General features: G+C 39.5%; 2 protein-coding genes across 2 annotated transcripts; one reads left to right on the plus strand and one right to left on the minus strand.

Annotated features, from left to right (window-relative positions):
- The first annotated feature begins 7,615 nt into the window (after positions 1–7,615).
- cox19 (cytochrome c oxidase assembly factor COX19) lies at positions 7,616–10,212 on the plus strand. The gene is made up of 3 exons (XM_083933167.1): positions 7,616–7,772; positions 9,233–9,344; positions 9,476–10,212. The coding sequence occupies exons 1-3, from the start codon at positions 7,691–7,693 to the stop codon at positions 9,567–9,569; spliced, it is 288 nt and encodes a 95-aa protein (XP_083789293.1). The 5' UTR covers positions 7,616–7,690; the 3' UTR covers positions 9,570–10,212.
- Positions 10,213–12,054: 1,842 nt separating this feature from the next.
- Positions 12,055–14,301, minus strand: LOC310961344 (uncharacterized protein). Its single transcript, XM_083933374.1, has 4 exons — positions 14,160–14,301; positions 12,389–12,542; positions 12,224–12,302; positions 12,055–12,118 (listed from the first exon to the last, which is right to left on the minus strand). Exons 1-4 carry the CDS (start codon positions 14,218–14,220, stop codon positions 12,092–12,094), a joined length of 321 nt encoding a protein of 106 aa, XP_083789500.1. The 5' UTR covers positions 14,221–14,301; the 3' UTR covers positions 12,055–12,091.
- Between the last annotated feature and the right edge of the window lie 5,558 nt (positions 14,302–19,859).

A 19,859-nucleotide genomic window follows, 5' to 3' on the forward strand; every position in this document is an offset into this window, starting at 1 on the left:
CTGTTGAATTGTGCCTGTGTAAAGCTGCAATTTGCGTTACATCACTTGCTACCATGGTGAGAGATAGGTGATCATTATCTGGTATTCTCTCGGTGTTTCTTAATTGACTCCCTGCGTGCTGGTGACATGTGTCCATGCTTTAATCCTGATTCCCATTCACAACAGTTTAAATGTATCCGTGTATGCTTCAAGTGTCTTGTATTTTATGTTTCACCTGAAGCAGGTTCTTCAAGAAAATGTGTCTCTGTCTGTTTTTGTTTTCCAACAGCATGTTTTGTTGTGTTACAAAAAAAGGAAAAGTAATTTGTATTTTTTACCCACAGGGTTTGTAATGTACAAACACACATTGATGATGTGTTGCTGAAACAGACAGTGTGTATGTCACTGGCTGGAATCTTTGAACTGTTTAATAATGTGGGTTGGGGTTGCCTCTAGCTCACTGGGCAGAGCGCACGCCCCATAAAGCCTCAGTCCTTGGCAGAGGCTTGGGTCCCAATCCAATCTACAGCCCTTTGCCAAGTGTCATTCCCTCTCTGTCCGCCTTTTCTGTCACTCTTGTGACTCTTGTGCTCTAATGAAAAAAAGGAAACAGAAGCACAAATCCATTCTAGCAAATACATATATAATGTACATACACAATTCATCCTGGTAAATGACTAGATACCGTTTTACTGTGAGTATTTGGTAATCTAATTTAATAGCTCAAGCATCAATTTCCCCCTCTTAAACAGATGATATTCATGTTTACATCACTGTCAGTCCAACTGATGAGTCCAAGCTGTCTAACTTAGCTGTTAAAAGCTGGAAAACATTTTTCTCTCCTAAATGTGGATACATCGGAAACGCATCTTAAGATACCAAATGTTGACATTTACGTGACCTTTCAAAGGATCTCCCATTTATACCCTCTGACTGCTAAAACTCTGGCAGCTGCTACTTAAGCACATGTTCATGACCAGTCTGCTTGACATTTTCTGACTTGAATACCATTTTTTAAAAGGTTCAAGCATAGGTTCTAACCAGTCGGCTGGTTTTAACCATATTAGTCCAATATTAGCCTTACTGCACTGACTTCCACTGCATGTGCAAGGGTGTAAGTATAAAGCAAGAAGTTGCTGACACAGATTGTACTTTGCCTTTTTCTCAAGTAGGAAAATCTTACTCTTGTATAACTATAAGTTCCTGAGTTTACCCCTGGGATTCACCACGTTGTCGCCAATTTGTAGGCAACGTCCTGGTGGTAAACTTAGAAATGTTACTTCATAAGTGGAGAGGGCCTCACCAGTGTACCATCAGTTTTGATGTCCCTTAGACTAGTGGCAAAAACTCAACATGTAGACGATGAATGCATTTGGTTCCACGCAAAATGGTATCAAACTTGCTTGAATTATGTGCATCGATTCCTTAACTGAAGTGACAATGGAGAAATACATAATGTGGGCACACAACCTGTCACACCTTAAATGGTGTAATGTGATCATACAGTACCTCTGCTTTCTACTACAGAGGGCTTGGAGTGCAACCTGAAGAAGTTGCCTTGGGTTAACGTGCATATTTAGCTACATAATTCACACAAGCTATCATTGGGATAGGAAATAAGTGAATAGCAATGGTACAAAATGCTAACGTTGAGCATCACGTGTATCCATCAATTTACCGCATAGGGAGAATAGAACGGTTGAATGCTGTTGGTGTACTATGGCTGGGAAACCTATGCCCACAAATGTATATTGACATTGAATTTTCCTATTTAACTGCAATCATAACAACACAAAACATCTATGTAAAGGTAACGAACCCTCAATGTGAATGCAAAGCCATTACCAAAAGTTTAATTGGCTAGGGCTATATTTATCAGGACATTTGCAGAAAAGTTTTTATTTTCTCCAACTTACCCCTTGAAAAAAAACCTAGAAAAATAGTTTGAAAAACCTTAAGCGGGCTGAAATATGAGCCTAATTCCCCCCCATCTCATCATAGTTCCTGCTGCTTTTCCTGTTCAACAAACTCCTTCCTCACACCTCAGAGGACTGCCGAAGCTTCTCTCTGGAGGGAATTACTCATTTGTGTGTCCTTAGCGAAGGGCAGAACTTCAATGCTGCTGAGCTACAGAGAAACCCTGCCGTATAAGCTCCCTGCTCAGCCTCATCAAAGCACACCAGCAGAGAAAAGATAGGGGGGGAAATGCAAAGGTAAGTTAGGGTGAGAATGACTGAGCATAAAAACACACAAGCTGTGCTGCCACTTTGTGTTTTCAGACCAATTAGAGCAAGCTTTCTGTCTGGTTAATGGATGTCGTGTCTTTGATGGGAAGATGAGAAAGGGATGAAGGAGGATGGCCAGGTCACTCTTAATGATGTGATAGTCCATTGCTTTTGTAGTTACTCAAAATTGGTGTGCTGGTTTTTGACTGGGAACTGTTTTAGCTTAAAAACAATTGATAGATAGGCTAAGAAATTACACCATACTGGTATATAAATGTATAATGTTTTGTGTTAAAAAATTGGGCTACTTTTGCTTACATTACTTTATAAATAAAATACATCCCGTCAAAATACTTGTGTGCATAATAAAATTTTAAATATAAACAAATAAATATTACGCAAAAAAGTCACACCCAAAGGGGCTGGAAACAAGATGGGATTTGTGTTTCAGGACAGTCGCACCAGGAATCCTGTCCCTTACTGCGGAGAGGGAGGGAGCAGTGAGCAAAAGTCCTTGGTCCCAGGAAGTGGCAAGATCCAGAAGGGCTGCTGTAAAGCTCAGGGCCAGAGCCTGTCCAAGCCCAAATACTGGCACATCGCCATGACCCGCCAAGTTGAATCCCCCAGTCAGACTGCACAGACTCGACCCGTCAAGAAGAGTAAAAATATTTTTTGTTAATTATGAAACTGTGGCGGTCACTTATCTGGGTCAAAACAGCATGGTGTGCTACTGCCGACTTGAAATTGAATAATTTCTGTCCGCTATAGGCCTTTGTCAGATTAAACAAAACAGAATAAAATTATTTGAAAACAAACAAAATAGAATAACCAGCTTAGAGGGAATTATTTTAGAATTGTATGAACTCTGTGACAATTAGAAATTACCAATAAATAAGTAGTCTTAGAGCAATTGAGAAGACAGGACAATGTTCTACACTTCTTTTACATCCTGCTTAACTATCCGCCTTATGTCCTCCCAAGGAACTGTAGCGCACATCTGATCCTGCTATCCGTTTACTGTGTTGTATTAGAGATGATTTGTGGTGTTTTGAGCTGTAATGAAAGTGTGATGTTTTTCTGTAAAAGCCACTGAGATAAAATCCTGTCCCCATCTGGGATGGAGCCGCCAAGCAAGCATCAATAATTCATGTCTTGACCATTAGGAAATATGAATTATGAGACTGGGAATGCCAGCAGAGGAGTAGAGAAATATAAGTTTGGTTGATGGATGGCTATCCTAACAATTTTCATCTGTGTAGCCGGATCTCCTGAAATGTCATAAAAATAAGCCCAGTGTTTGAGTGCAAATACAGTATGGGAGAAAGCAGCAGTCGGTTTCAACTAAATTAACTGCTGAACACAAAGCAGCTTCACTAGTAGTTGTGTTCACAATCCTCGCTGAAGGGAATCACAGTACTTGTTGAAGGAGAAGAGAGCATGTGTGATTTTAATAGCTGTGATCAATCAGTAAATGTAATTACCAGCTTTTCTGACTATTTGACAATTGCTGAACAACACAAAACATCTTTCACACCTTTGCTTCCCCAAGACTATATTGTATTATGTAATGATTGCAAAGGGGAACAATCAAAGCCAATGTTTCCTCTAGGCACCATAGATCATTCAGCCTAGGTCAAATAAGGCCATATGGGTGTCAGTAACTGTGCAAATTTTCCCTGAGCAAGACTAAGAGTCTGCAACTATGCACGTCTGCAGTCGTCTCTGTGAGGCTGTACTTAGGCACAGTGGTGCTTTGTGTTGAATGCTAATACCAGCACAGCAACATGCTCACAATGACATTGCTAACATGCTGATAGCATTTAGGCTGAAAAGTTGACCATATTCGTCATTTTAGGTAAGCATCTTAGCCTGCTAGCAACAAAGACAGAGTACTGAGGCTGATGAGGGTGTCATCAGTTTTGCAGCTACTTGCCCATAAACATCGACTAGATGTAGCCACAGTGATGTCACTCTCACTGAGTTTGGCATTTTGGCCTAAAAAAAACGAAAAACACAATAGCTTCGACTTGTACAAGGTACGTACTCCCTGCTTTATTGTCTATTTTTTTCTAAACTGGTCCATGATTTACAAACTGAACACCATGTTGTATTGAAGAATACTAGAAACCAGCGATTGAGACCATAAACTCATTAGGAAAAATGTTTTTTTTAAAAGGTATAAAAAATCATGTGGGAAGTATTGGGCTATTTTCTCATTGACTTCTATAAAATCTGACTCAATTTGCAACCAGTGGAGTTGCTCCTTACTGGACATTAGAAATAATGCAGGTTTAAAGCACATGACTTTTCAGACCCAGAGGTTGCCGTCTAGTCATAATCCATAGTATTGGACAATCACTGACCTGATGATGGCCCAGGAGGATTGCCAAATTTATTAAAATTCCTCATGTTGGGACAGTGAATATAATCTGAAAGAGATTATCTCGTCTGGCCTGGAAATGCCTTGGGGTCGCCCCAGGAAGAGATGAAAAAGGATGGACGGATGGATGGATGGATGGATGTTAAGTTTTTTTTTAGACCAAATGTGAATGCAATGTCTAGGCTGAACCGTGTAATGTAAGTTGGTGGTACTGAAAAACAAAAGGCCACATAAAAAATGACATATACTATAATGATGCTTGTCAACATGACATACAATACCAACCATCGTCAGAGCCATTTCTCTGCATATTTCTCATCAAGATAACACCCTCTGGTCAAAATTAAATCCCTCTTCAAGTGGCCATGGCTCAGAACAATGCTAGTTTTGCGAGAGCTCGTCTGGCTCCAAAAGCCGCTCCCAGACAGCCAGTCCTCAGAGGAGCCGTAACCAGGGCCAAGGAACAGGCATTCTGGGCGGGCTCGGCTCCAAGCACTGGGCGTACGGCCCATACTTGAGCCTCTGTGGCCACTCACTGGTTTATTGCCATTTCAATGAGAAGAAAGGAAGGGAGAAAAGGAGGGAGGAAAAGAGAGGATTAGAGGGGGAGATGCATGGGGAGAGGATGGAGAGAGGATAGAGAGATGAGGAAGGCACGATACTATGACCCTGGTGAAATAGTGCAATTCAAAAGAAAAACATACATGTCAAAGAAAAAATGCACACACCAATAATCACTGTGCGAGCTGTGTGTTGCTGAGAGTGTAGAACATGATGACATCAGACCACAACACCGGCAAATACAAAGTGTGAACACAGTAATAACTGACATGTCTTTGAGCACCCTCACACACCATGACAGCCACACACAGGAGAGTTTTATGCGTTTATGGCTTAGCCAGGACTAAGTCCAGAGTCCAGTCTGTTATTACTCCTGCAAAAAGGGTGTTTTCAGGTAGATGTGTCCTGCCAGGCCTTTGTCATCACATCTGGACCAAATCCACTCAGACTTGTTGGGGTTTGAAGCAGCAGTTGGCTTGTTTCCCCTACCTTGATCGCAACAGCTTACATGCTGCTGTATGCACCGGCTACCTCAGACACCCGGCTCGGCTGGGGGGGTTGCTTACCTGGATTGCCGCAGTCCGCGCACGTCCCGTTGCCCGGTCTCGCCAGCACGTCTTGCAGGAGCCGGTTTTTCCCCTCCGGTTCCAGCGCCATGGTGAGTTTATCGGTCCAGCCTCACCGCGGTGGGAAAGAACTGCCCAAGAACATCCGCTGCTGAAGTCCGACAGGCAGACTGACTGACTGCTCGGTCACCTGTCACCACCAATCCGAAGTGGAGAAGACTTGAGAGAGAGAGAGAAAGGACTGGACAATCAGGGAGCCGGTGCTGGAGGAAACCTCTTTCTCTCTCTCTCTCTCTCTCTCTCTCTCTCTCTCTGTCTCTCTCTGTCTCACTCTCTCTCTCTGATAGCTCTATTACTGAGTCTCACTCACTGCATAATAATCAAGTCTATGTGTTACCATCACCTCTTCTTCCTCCTCCTCCCTCCCCTGCCTGTCTGTCTTCTCCTCTCCACCCCTTCTCAAATCTTATGAAAGTGAGACATCCAGCGGTGGACTGCCAGAAGAACACATTTAAATCCGCACCCCAAAATAGAGCTCTCTATGTAAAGACAGCATTTATCAACAACAGGCACTATTAGGCTAAACTTAAAACTGCACTCCGTAAGATTTCCATATATTTAATTGTCTTTTAAGTTACTATCTATTAGAGAGTTAGTCAAAACTATGGTTATCGATCACAGGACCCACTAATAAAAGCACTTCTACTTGCCTTTTTTGCCAATTATTCCAATATCCTCGTCTGTGGCGACATCAGCGGGCTAGATGTTAATAAGCTGCCATCTTAGTGATGCTGCAGTTAGGCTTGGGGTGTCAGTTACATCTTACCGCCACAGAGGCTGCTAAAAAGAACATAGGTACAACTTTTATATGTCTTTAAAACCCCAGTGCCCAAGGTAAAACTTCAAATTAGTGTTTAATATAGGCTAGTAAAAAACAATCAAATAATTGGAGACTAACTCACAAAATATATGTGAAGTAGACCTAAATATGAATAAATGCATTAAAGTGGAATCAAAATAACAACAATAAAACAGAATTGAACATTTCACGTATGGGATTTTTTAAAAATCTTTTCTACTTTTATTTTGTCGTTTTCAACTGCAGCTATTCATGGTAAGCTATCTCATTAAATAACATTCCTGGAGCATCATATCATTTAGCCTTAATTATAATTAGCTGTTTATTATAGTTTTATTATATTGTGCAGGATTGTCCTTTGTGGAATTACAGCCTATTTTTTTTTAAATCATTTCATTTGAATTCCTTTGTTAGTATGATATTCCAATTTTGTTTAACCACAATGCCTGTTGCACTCTATCACATCTAGTTAATTGTTAGTTGATTTATTTTATGTTAGCTTTATTTTTATTTGATTCATGTTAGCTTATTGTTACTCTGACCCTTTCCAAACTTTGTATTGAAACTGTTGCACAATAATTTCCCTCGGGATAAATAAAGCTTCTTGAATCTTGAATCTTTCATCATTGGACCATATTGTGTCATGTAGTGCATTTTAGCAGACTTTCCCTAGTCTAAGGATATATATGTTTATTATCTATTTACCTATCTGGTTCTCTCTCATCAGAATGTGTGCAGGGCATTGGGGTTGAGTCTATTTTATTTATAGTCCAATATCGCAGATCACAAATTTGCCTCAAGGAGCTTTATGCAATTATTAGTTTATAAAGAATAAATAAACCCTTTATTTCATATTTAGTTGAACCTGAGTTAATATATTAATATCATAATACATATTTTGGCAGCGATTTGTTGTTTCTTTCTAAAGTTATAATCGAAAACCTGATCGATCATCAACGCCATTCAATTGATTACTAATGTCTGTGTGCTGAGACGGCCCCGAAACAAAACGTCATATTTACGCGACAGCGGGGTCACCGGCGTTCCCTTCATATTTCCCAAAAGGTATCATAGCGCAGTCTCTTTGAACAAAAAAAACAAACAATACAACAAAAAAAACATGTCTACCGCTATGAATTTCGGATCTAAGAGCTTTAAACCCCGGGCTCCTGATAAAGGCTCGTTCCCTCTGGACCATTTTGGTAAGCTAAGGCACAGACTGTTAATAACACTGTAATATTAGTGTTTCGGTTATTTCTGCTATGAGAGCTCCTGTGTGTGTTGCATAATTGATCGTTCGGAGTTCTGTGGATTCAAGCAGAGCAGTTCTTGTATACTGCAGTAAAGATCGTACAACCAAGGAAGGATACTGAGTGATCAAATGGCATTAACCAGTCATCTGTATTACATTTTATTCTACAGATGTATTGTTTAGCTGTGAGACACGCTAATGTACACATGACATGCAGACGTCACCCGGGGCTGAGCTGATACATGGTACTTTTTCCTAACTGCATGTAAAACCACCCAAGTGTCACTTAAAAGTACTCATTATGCACAATGGTTCCTTTTTTATTATTAGTGAATATTATATTGCTCTGTTTCTATAACTAAGAAGTACAAGTAAAAGTGTTTTATAGTTATAGTGTGTCAATGTGTAGTCAGTTTTAGATACTTTGTATACTACTTGGTAGATGAGTAATATATTACCCCATCATATCATTCATATATATATATATATATATATACATATATATATATTTATATATATATATATATATATATATATATACATACACATATATATATATATATATATATATACATTTAGAAGATTGTTCATTTTGAAATTGTGAAATAAAATTAAAACAAAAATAGTAATAAAGCAAAATGATCATACCATCGCAGGCAGACAAAAACACAACAAAAAAAACTACACACACAAACCATGAACACAATTCATTCAATTCACATATATGAAAAGGAGTGGAACTAAGTATAATTCATTTAATCCCAGCTCTTCTCCACAATTAGTTGTATAACATTTTTTGTAATCATTACAATTTATAACATATTAATCATTATTAACATTTACCTGTTGGAATGATGACCCCAGGAAGATTAGCGAACTGCTATGGTATAAGCTAATGGCGATCCATTAACATAAACATCACCACTTTACTTACTTACTTACTTACTTTACAAGATATAAATTAATTGCAGCATTTTTATTCTATAAACTTATTATTTTCTCTTAGATCAACTACAACTTAATAACAGAAAATATAAGAATTGTGTTTTTTTGTGTAAAGAAAAAAAGTAACAAGTAATTAAAGCTGTCAAATAAATGTAGTACTCAAGTACTATTTCCTTTTGAGATGTAGTTGAGATGTGTAAAGTAGCAGAAAATGGACAAAAGTACAACATTGTACCTAAGTACAGTACCTCTGACTCTGGTGTGTTAATGAAGATGTTGTATGCGGTGACAACCTGACTCAAGACCAATAAGAGTACGTCACAAAAGGAATCATCAATAACCATATCAATATAAACAGATACAGTGAACATTTTATTTAATACATACTGTATATCAAGGAGGAATCACGTCTGATGCTACGATCCATTGCTGGACCTTCACCCTGGCTGTGCCTTATTTTTTCAGGAGAGTGTAAAGCCTTCAAGGAGACCTTTATGAAATGCCTGAGAGAAAACAGCTTCGACAACTCCAAGTGCCGACTGCAGTCCAAAGATTACCTAGAATGCCGCATGGACAAGTAGGAAAACCTCATTAAAATACACCTCTTATAATTTGTACTCAGTAAAGAGAAACACACAGTAGTTAGACTTTTGAATTGACATGTTTTATCAGAGCTACTTATCTTCTTTTCTATCTTGTGTGTTCCAGTCAGCTGATGGCCAAGGAGCCTCTGGAGAAACTGGGTTTCAAGGACCTGATGGATCCCCCTCCCAGCCAAGCAGACGGAGACACTAAACCCTGACCTGCTATTCCACCCCAGCTGCTGTGTCAAAACAGATCACATTGAACTTCTATGTTTTTTAATAAGAAGCCAACAAGTCGTACCCAACGGCCACTTTATTAGGTGCACCTGGTGCTTAATAAAGTGTCAGTGTGGTCTTCTGCTGTTGTTCCCTCTCTGCTGGAAAGTAGGTGGTGTTGTGTGTTCACAGGTGCTCTCCTGCATTCCTCTGTTGGAACCAGTGGAGATTTGAGTTACTGTTGCCTTTCTATCAGCTCCAACCAGTCTGGCCATTCTCCTCTGCCCTCTGGCTGAAACATTTGCGCCCACAGAACTGCCGCTCACTGGATCTTTCCTCTTTTTGGGAGCATTCTCTGTAAACCCTAGAGATGGTTGTGCGTGAAAATCCCAGTAGATCAGCAGTCTCTGAAATCCTCAGAGCAGCCCGTCTGGCAACAACAACCATGCCACGTTCAAAGTCACTTCAATCACCTTTCTTCCCCATTCTGATTAGAAATTTGCGTTAACGAGCAGTTGGACAGGTGCACCTAATAAAGTGGCCGGTGAGTGTATTAAGCGCATTAAAGACAAAGACTCCTGTGAGAATGAGCTGAGAAGAACGGCTTCAAAGACACAGAGACTGTCATGGGCCACTAGTTTGTTACACAGCACAAACTCATTGTATCAATTCTTTGTGTATATAAGATAACATATAATATATGGGGATGCTATTTTGACATGTCAATAAATATTTTGTATTGATACTAAGCTGGGTGTGTAGATTGACTCTAGCATTTGTATGAATGGATTGAATCCATGATGAAACGTTTTGTAATTAGGGCTGGGTGATAATTCAATATGATCATTTATAGTCTTTCAGTGGAATATATGTATCGTGATGAAATTATACATCGAGATATCGTTATACACAATTATGCCATCTAAATTGATAATAAGCACATACTAACACATTTCTCAGAAAATCTTATGTGGAATATCATTTGAAAATTGTGGAGGTTTTTCATTTCTTTTAATACCTATTTTATTTATTATTATTTATCCATTGTTCTCCTCATGGGGGCCCTCCACTACGAGAGCTCTGTCTGGCCTGCCTGCGGGGTTGCCGTCCTGGCAGTTGTCCGGGCCTGGGTAGTTGGGCTTTATGACCGCGGTATGGGTCCCTATCTGTCTGGCTCGGGGTAGTCTCTGTGGCGGCGTCCACTGTAGTCGTGGGCTTGGACGGACCTCGGTGGGGGTGGCCCCCTTAGGATGGTGTTTATTTGGTGTATTAAATTCAATCTGTGCCTAAATTCAATCTGTGCCTATTATTTAGCACTCAGTTTATTATTCTCAGCTGCCAGGCATTAATAGTCAAAGTCACACTTCAAAGATTACAGAGAAAGGCCTCCTGGGTTCCAGTATGACTCTGTATAGTAGAGACGTAGTAGTGATTAATAAAGGGCCTGATTCTGGAAACTGAATCGTGTATGCAGAAGGGTAGTGTGTTTATTGTAGAGGGACTGTGTGCTCAGGGAGATGAGATAAGATGAAATGCGGAGTGCCGCTGCACAGCTGCAGAGAATGATGGAAAACATCTGGATCCGTAGTCATTACAGTTTGGAGCTCGACCAATATCCAAATTCCAAATAATAAAAATCAGATAAACCAGACCCAAGGGTAGTAGCCTATTAAAAACTGGTATGACTCACTATCATTGATAATACACTGAACTGACGTGTGAATTTCTTCATCACTGAGTGACATAATTTAGTGTGTTTTGGAGCAGCAGCTAGTGACTGAGCAGAGACGACACGTTTCTTCCAGACGGATGTACGGAAGTAGAAAAATTACTAAAGCCACTGCTTTCTTGTGTGTCCCCAGCACTCTCAGCCCTGTAAGTAACGTTGTTACGCACAGTTGATTTGATTGGCTCTGTGAGGCTAAACACAGCGAAGACAGCTGTGGCTGCTGGCTCCGCTCGGCCCTCTTTCTATGGTGGCTGATGTTATTGAAAGAGATGATGATGAACATGTATGGAAGATGTAAAATACTGAGGGTTATCTGTAGGGACAGACCATAAACAAATGTTTCTCAGTACAGTGAGTCAGTGTGAAGTGAGCGTTTTGGATCTGTAAGAGAATTTACTGATACAGAAAGTTTACATTCAACACTATTTTATTACTAATTTATGACATTTCAGTTTTGGCAACTTTTTAATATATCCTTATATATATATAGTATAGTGTGATATTTTTAGCACAGCAGATGGAGGCTGTACTAAAATAATCTGATTGGTGAAAATGAACACAATGCCTTTCAATTGAAATGTTTCACTATCAACAGGCAAATTATGCACAAATGGCACCAACACAACAATGGTCAAAAATATTTTAATTAGTTTACAAAACAATAAAGAGTTGTTATCAACATTAAATGTATTTGCAAGCAGAAAATTGAATATTTGATCTAAATCAAAAGGAAAAAAAAGGTTTTTGCAAAATAACTCATGATGCTTTATCTTCTTTGTGGCTGTCGAAGGCCCTTCACATGATTTGGCAACATATTCCTCTCTGGGGGAAAAGAAGGTAAGTTAAAAATCCCCATATTATAGGGAATCAGAACATGAAAATGAACATACAAAAATGATGAAGAACGAGCTGTTAAATCAGACTTACTTTCTCTAACCTCTGGAGTCTCTGTGGGATCCACCAGGCTGTTGGGTCCACACACCAGGATGCTGTCTCTTTGGTAAGGCTGTCGAGATGAAAAGACAGGTAAGGTGAAAAAACAGAGTGGTTTTGCTCTATTCATGAGGCTTGTGTGAGGGCACTTTTACTTACATGTATGCATGTTTTTTACAATGAGGAAATATGTGTTCCTTCTGTTCAAAGCAGGCGTTGACAGGTCCCCTAATGGTGGCATTTGAGACTGTGATACAGCAGGGGGGCTTAGGTCCTGCAAACCTGGGCTGGGGCCTGTAACACTGAGGATACACTGCAATGCACACAACAACACAGAATAATATTATTAAGTCTATGTGAGGACTATTTTCTAGGATCAAAAATCTGTAATAAGTGATGATTTTTTAGTAGACCTTTGTAATAAGAAATACAAATAGAAGGCAGAAATAGCATTTGGGATATTACATAAATATAATGTGGTATTTAGTGAGTTGTCATCACCCTATTTATTCAGGAGCGTACCTGTGTTCCCTGGGTCCTATGTTCCCCGCTTTGTGTGTGACCGGGAACATAAGACCCTTTTCTTTACAAAACAATAGTGTCAGATGTTCCCCGCTTTTCCCAAAAAAGGTCAGATGTTCCATGGTCTGTTGTTTTTTCCAGAATCAGTACCGAATTCCCTGACATAGGCCTATGTAGACCCTAACACTACTCCATAACCCTGACCCTAACCGTAACCCCTATCCCTAACAAAATGCTGAATTAAATCAGTGAAGACAGAGGCTTATGTGACCGGGGAACATAGGGATGACCCAATTTATTCTAACCTAAGCAATCTCACTGGAATGAGATTGGCATCTAACTTTTTGCAAGAAAGCAAATAAGTGTATTTCCTTTTGGCTTATTCACATAAACACTAGCATCTTTCTCTCCTTCATTTAGAAAAAAATCCAGCGACCCGACCCCGGATAAGCGGTTGAAGATGAGATAAAAAAATTCCCATCAACACAAGCACTGTCTAAAAGAAAACATAGAAAAGCACTGAAGCACTATGAGGAGCATACCAAACCATCAGGCGGCGATATGACCCCTACAATGGTGCATCAGTCGTTCTGTAGAGCATTCTGACGCCAATGTTCCTCAATATAGTGGGCTAGTAACTGTACGTTTATGTGTAAACATGTAAAAAGGATATAACCATACAGTTAGATCCAGCACTATTTTGGCCACATCCTCATTGTTGACCTGTCACAAAGGAGACAACTGTGCACATGCTGATGTTATAACCCAAAAACTGTTTTCCCTAAAAAACAGAGTTCCTGAAAATCTCTCTCTCTCGCTCTCTCTTTCTCTCTCATCAATCTTCAGCTGTACTAAAAGGCAATAAATAATAATCTTAAAAATAATTTCAAAAATATTTTATAAAATCTTTACCCTGGCAGTTTTGCAAAGATCTGTTTTTTAGTGACCTAAAACGCAGTTTGCGTGTGGACGAAAGGCCAAAACTCACAGCTGTGTGAGCTTTCAAAGGATCACAGCACCCTTTCTGAGTAATGTTACACTGTTTCGTCTATACAGCTACATCCTTGCTCTCTTAAAGTTTTCTTTAGTGCATCTCTCCAAAGCAAGAGATAGCGTTCTTTTCACTGTATCAGCTGTATATGTTTACTGTGGTAAAATCCACACCCTTTAACTGGCCCTGTGCTTGATTTGTTCATGTTCTTTTTTCCCTTTGTATCACATGCTGAGTGGTGTAAAATAAAAATGAATAAAATCACTTAATTAATGTTTAATAAAACATAAAACCTCCTGTGCCCAAAGTATTTACTTTTAATTAAAAGATCGAAACTGATGACAGTGTTTTATCCAGTATCTATCTTCTCCTAAGCATTTCAGTTACCATTCAAAGAACGTAGAAGTCTCTGCTCACCTTGTGCCAGCAGCATGGTTAAACACACGAGAGACAGTCCATGGCGAGACGAGAAAGGCATTCTGGGTTACAAAATGACAGAGTGCCTGTGTACAATAGAAATCTGATTTTAGGGGATAATTAAGAGTGTTATTCTGTACACTCACTGGTCCAACACTTGTCAGTGAAGTAAACAGTTAGGCTCTGATTTGCAAGAAGAAAAGTTCTTTGTATAAATGAGGCAATGCAGGGATACACCCCCCTTCATTCCAGAGAAAGAGGAACACACAGCTGTATTTATATGTGGTTACTCAATGGTCTTGGCTATGTTCCCTCCCTATAGGGTTAGGGTTAAATATGTGGGAAGATGCACTGTTTTCAGTAACGGTGCCTTATAATAATACCAAGAAATAATGCCTGTTAGTGATGTGTGACTATATTTGTCTCAATTTAACTACCACTACAGCTGTTTTATGATGAAACTTGACATACCACATTTTATACCACTGCAATATTTCTGACTTTGAACCCATCTGCCTGACTATATGTGGTTTAAATTCCTGTTTTTGAACAATTGTGTGAAATGCAAGTTGTCTTTTTCTTTTTTTAATTTTCATTAAGGTTTAAAGCAATTCTTACCTTTCAGCATTTTTAGACTTTTCCTTTGTGATCATAAATGTTCCTAATAAGTGTAGGGCACACTAAAATGTAAAAGAAATCCACCAGGTGTTAAAAATCAATATTCGATTCTCATATATTTCTGATAATAGTCGCAGCGTCCCTCTGCGTTGTTTACCACTGTCACAGAGGGGGCTGGAATTTTATGTTATTTGTTCAAATTTACACCAAGTGCTGTGTGAGATGCCAGGAAGGTAGGAACTGCTTTAATAAATGTAATAAAAAATTCCAATTGGTCTATTGAAAATTTTTCTCTCTAAGTCAACATATCAAGTTGGTCATGTAGATAGGGTAAATTAACACATTTCTATTTAGAACTGAACTCACATTTAACAAAAAAAAACAAACAACCTTAACTTTAAATAAATTCTTCAACATTTAGGGTAATAGACTTAATTCACTTTCCCGCCCCCAAGTTGGCAACTGTGGGATAAGATGCTACCACCAGCAGCCCCTTAGCTTAGCCTAGCTTAAAGACTAGGGGACAGGAGGAAACAGCTAGCCTGGCTCTGTCCAACTCCCCATAAAACCTCAACTAATTCCACACAAAACCACACATTTTATTTTTCATTATGTTGGTGGGTGATTTATTTTTAGCTTCGGGGGAGAAAACTAAGCTAGCTGTTTCCCACTGTTCTGACGCCAAGCTAAGCTAGCTGTTTCCCATGGTTCTGACGCCAAGCTAAGCTAAGAGTTTGCTGTGTAGCTTCATATTTATCCAAACATGGGAGTAACACTAAGTGTATTCACAAAATATCATACTATTTCATTGAGGTTTGATAATATATTTTCTTAATTTAAAAAAATCCAGAGAAATGTTTAGGGAGACAACGTTTTTCAATATGATCTTTATTAGTTTAGAAGACAAGAGTTCTGTATATGCATTTTAATTATTTATTAAAAACAAGACATTTCCTCTAGGTTAGTAGAACAATCAAATAGAATGTGTAGATTTCTTCGCAGATTTTAGTGCCTGATCTTTATCTTGGCTGTTGATGGCCTTTCACAGGATTTTGCAAATTATTCCTCTCTGTGGAGAGAAACAGTTTACACATTATAGTAAGTTAAATGTCCTTGTATTTGATTTGTCAAACAATAGAATTAAACCCAAAGTAGGACACAATAAAGCTTAAAGCCCACCTCTGTGTTATCTAATTGACATAAAAAAGAGACACATCAAAAACACACAATATTTCCTTGATACATTTCTTTCAGCTGTAAATTTCAAAGTCAGTGTGTTCTCCAGACTTACTTTCTTTAACTGCTCCAGTCTTTTTGGGAGCCAGGCGGCATTTGGGTCCACACATAGGCATCGGTTACTTGCAGTGATAAAACTATAGGGTAGAAAAGACAGATAAGAGACCAAAACATTTGTTTCACAGTATTTACAACCAATGTAGATCTAAGCCCTGAAAACAGCTACAGTAGCATCTAACTGTAAAATAAGGAATGTCTTTGTGTGTCCAATTGTCATTCATTGACTGTATCTCGAGAAGTGTTCATCCAATCTACGTCAGAATTGGTGGGTGTATTCAGGGCGTGATATTAACACCTGCTCGCCCGCCAAATGCCGGTGAATTTCAGCTGTGAGGGTTACACAGGTGCTCCTACTCGCCACTTTGGCTGGTTGAATTTAATTGTAGTCTTCTCAAAGGTCATCTGAATTAATAAACCGTTGGCAAAGTGATACAATGACACTAAAACTCCCATGACCACTCGTGATGGACGACACTACAGTGTTGGATGGACAAAAAAAAAAAACAGTTACGTTGAGAAACACGGCTACAACTACAGAAGTAGATCCAGACGTGATGAGCAACTATCATTATGTAGTGGAAAAAGAAAAGTCTTCAACGACCAGTGGGAGGCAGTTAGAGAGTGACTAACGTATGGGCCTGTGAATATTCTCATTTGTCCAAAGCATTGTTATCCCCAAATAAATTTCAGTCAAAAGCAACTGGATTTGGTTATTTGTCTAGGAAGACGTTTCACCTCTCATCCAAGAGGCTTCATCAGTTCATGTACGCATCATACCAGCCTTTGGGGATAACGATGACCTGGACAAAAGTGAACATTCACAGGCTTATTGCCAATTTGGGTCGGCAACCCTTAAAATAGTGCGGGAACATGAAAGGTTGGCCTCGGAAAATTCGGACCAGTCCCAGCCTGGTCAGATGCGTACATGAAATGATGAAGCATCTTGGATGAGAGGTGAAACGTCTTCCTAGACAAACAACCTAGTCCAGTTGCTTTTGACTGAAAGTGCTTTTGGGATGACTAACGTATGATGCTGTTAGGAAAACAAAGTACTGCGCAGATTGTATTTTCTTACGGCGGGGAAAAAGCAAAAGGGGTTTTGTTTGTGATTTGTAATAGAAAGAAAATGTCATGATGGTCTAATGTTTTGAGTTGCACCTGTACGTGATCCTGTATAAAGAGTAATTACTAAGGCTTTCAATTAAAATTATTTAAATGTTCTGTTTTATGAATTGTATGTATTTGAGTTGCATTAGACATCAGTGTTAATTGTTGTTATGGACAAATTATGTTGTTAATAAATGCTGTATTTAAACATACAGTATTCTTCTTGCCAGGTTTTTTTCAGTAGAGTTATGTCTCAAATAAATCTTCTACATCCCTGCACCATTTTTTTCGATATGATATTGGCCTGTTTTTCGATATGAAGCCGCCCTTTATATGGGCAATTTTTTTCTTAATATACTATATACACAAATTTGTGGCTAGCGAGGAACTCGGAGTAGAGCCGGTGCTCCTTTGCATTGAAAGGAGCCAGTTGAGGTGGTTCGGGCATCTAGTAAGGATCCCCCTTGGGCGCCTCCCTAGGGAGGTGTTCCAGGCACGTCCAGCTGGGAGGAAGCCTCAGGGAAGACCCAGGACTAGGTGGAGAGATTATATCTCCACACTGGCCTGGGAACGCCTCGGGATCCCCCAGTTAGAGCTGGTTAATGTGGCCCGGGAAAGGGAAGTTTGGGGTCCCCTGCTAGAGCTGCTGCCCCCGCGACCCGACCCCGGATAAGCGGTTGAAGACGAGATGAGATGAGATGAGAATGCTGAGTGGCTAGTAACTTTTGAAAACCACTAGCCACAGTGGCTGGTGAGCAAAACAGTTAGTGTGAAGCCCTGGGTGTATTGATGGGGACCTAATGATGTGCTTGGTTTGGTGCAATTTGGCCAGATGGTGGCGGTATAACAGTGAACTTTACACTTTGGCCTGTAACTTTTGAACCCTAATTCTCAGAAACAATTTTATTTTTTTCCTGGATTCTGTGGGTCTAGGCGAATCGTTCTATAAAAACCATGCCCATTTGCGTTCAGATCAGTTTTCCACCATTTTTAATGATGTCCAAATCTGTTTTTTTTTCTACTTATACAAATTTTGAACAATCATCTCCAAATTTGGATCGGAACATCTCTGTAAACCAAGCCGGAAAAAGTGACTTTTTGTATTTTTTGTTGTTCCATACAGTTTTGTACAGCTGGCTCTCAAAGTTTGCTCAAGTGCAGTTGGCTTAGTTACAAAACATGTTGCATCTACTGATCACTTTGTGCATTTGCAACCACATTTGGTGAACATGTATACATGAACATAGCAAATTTGGTAGTATTTGGTCAATAGGTGGCGTTGTAGCAGTTATCATCCATAAATTAATAAATCTGTGTGTGTGTGGGTGGGTGTGTATGCATAAATGAATGACTCTTCCTTCACATATCTCGAGAAATGTTCATCCAATCGATTTCACACTGAGCAGCTATGTTGCTGAGGACCCAAGAGAGTGCTGTGTTGAGTGTACAGTTGATCGGATGACGGTTCTCAAAATGCTTTGAGCAGTGCTTCCGGTGGCCCAGCAATCAGCTCATTTCAAATGGGCACTGCACAAGTTACGAGAATTGTGAAACATTTCAGAAAAACCACTTATTCACCTTCATGCCGAGTAAAATGAGAAAATAAATATATGCTACCACAAATTTGTTTTTACATTAGAATGTGTATGGGTTAAACTAATGAGTTAAACATGTTAGCATTAGATATTTTTTAACTTTGGACACAGCTCCAGCGCCATGATTAATGCACAGAGGAGATGAAAGTAGTATTGATCATGTCATCTAACTTTCGTCACAAAAGGGGATCCGGGAACTTCCCAAAATCCCTTACAATTTCGTTCATACATTATATTTGGGTCCATGACCCAAAATTACATCTAAGTGATGTAATAGATAACTGGATTATACAGACAGATGTTGGTTTAGTTTGAGCCTGATGGCAGCTTTCACATTATTTCTGGTTTGTCTGCTCAGAATTAGCTTTCCATCTGACAAACCACAACACAGACAGACAGAAAGCAAATCTTGTCTGTGATTCAATACTTATACTTACAAGTATGCATGTATTTTACAATCAGGAAATTTGTCTCCCTTCTGTTCAAAGCAGGCGTTAACAGGTTCAGCAATTTTGGCTGTCGAGGCCGTCTTACAGCAGGTGAGCTGGATGTCAGATGTCGAGTATCGACCCTTGGGACACACAAAGTGCCCTACAATGCAAAAGAACAGGGGAACAGCTGGAGTGATTTAAGTGCCCATCAGCTGAGTATACAGCTTCAACTTCACAAGGCCTGGAAGTATTAATTGCCATGTTGACTTATTACTAAAAGATTAGTATTTAAAGCCACACTCACCTTGCACAGGATGGAAAAGCAGCACAGTTACACACATAAAACACAGTCCACAGCTAATGGAGAAATGCATCCTGGGTCCTAGATTGAGACTGTGTCTCCGCACAGTAGAGATATGGTGATAGTAAACGTTTGTGTCTCTGAACACTAATCAATCAAACTGTTGGAACGGACGGCAGGGCTCTGACTTCTCAAAGGAAAAAAAATATGTAGAAATGCAGCCGTGGTTGCTCAACGTAGAGAAACACCAGACTCCACCCTAACAAGTTAGGAGTTTAAGTAGATACTGAAATGACTAATGGTGTAATGCGTTTGTGTCACTGATGAGACAAAAATGTTCTTTTTTTTTTCT

Source organism: Echiichthys vipera, assembly GCF_963691815.1.
Source record: "Echiichthys vipera genome assembly, chromosome: 18".
Classification (NCBI taxonomy): domain Eukaryota; kingdom Metazoa; phylum Chordata; class Actinopteri; order Perciformes; family Trachinidae; genus Echiichthys; species Echiichthys vipera.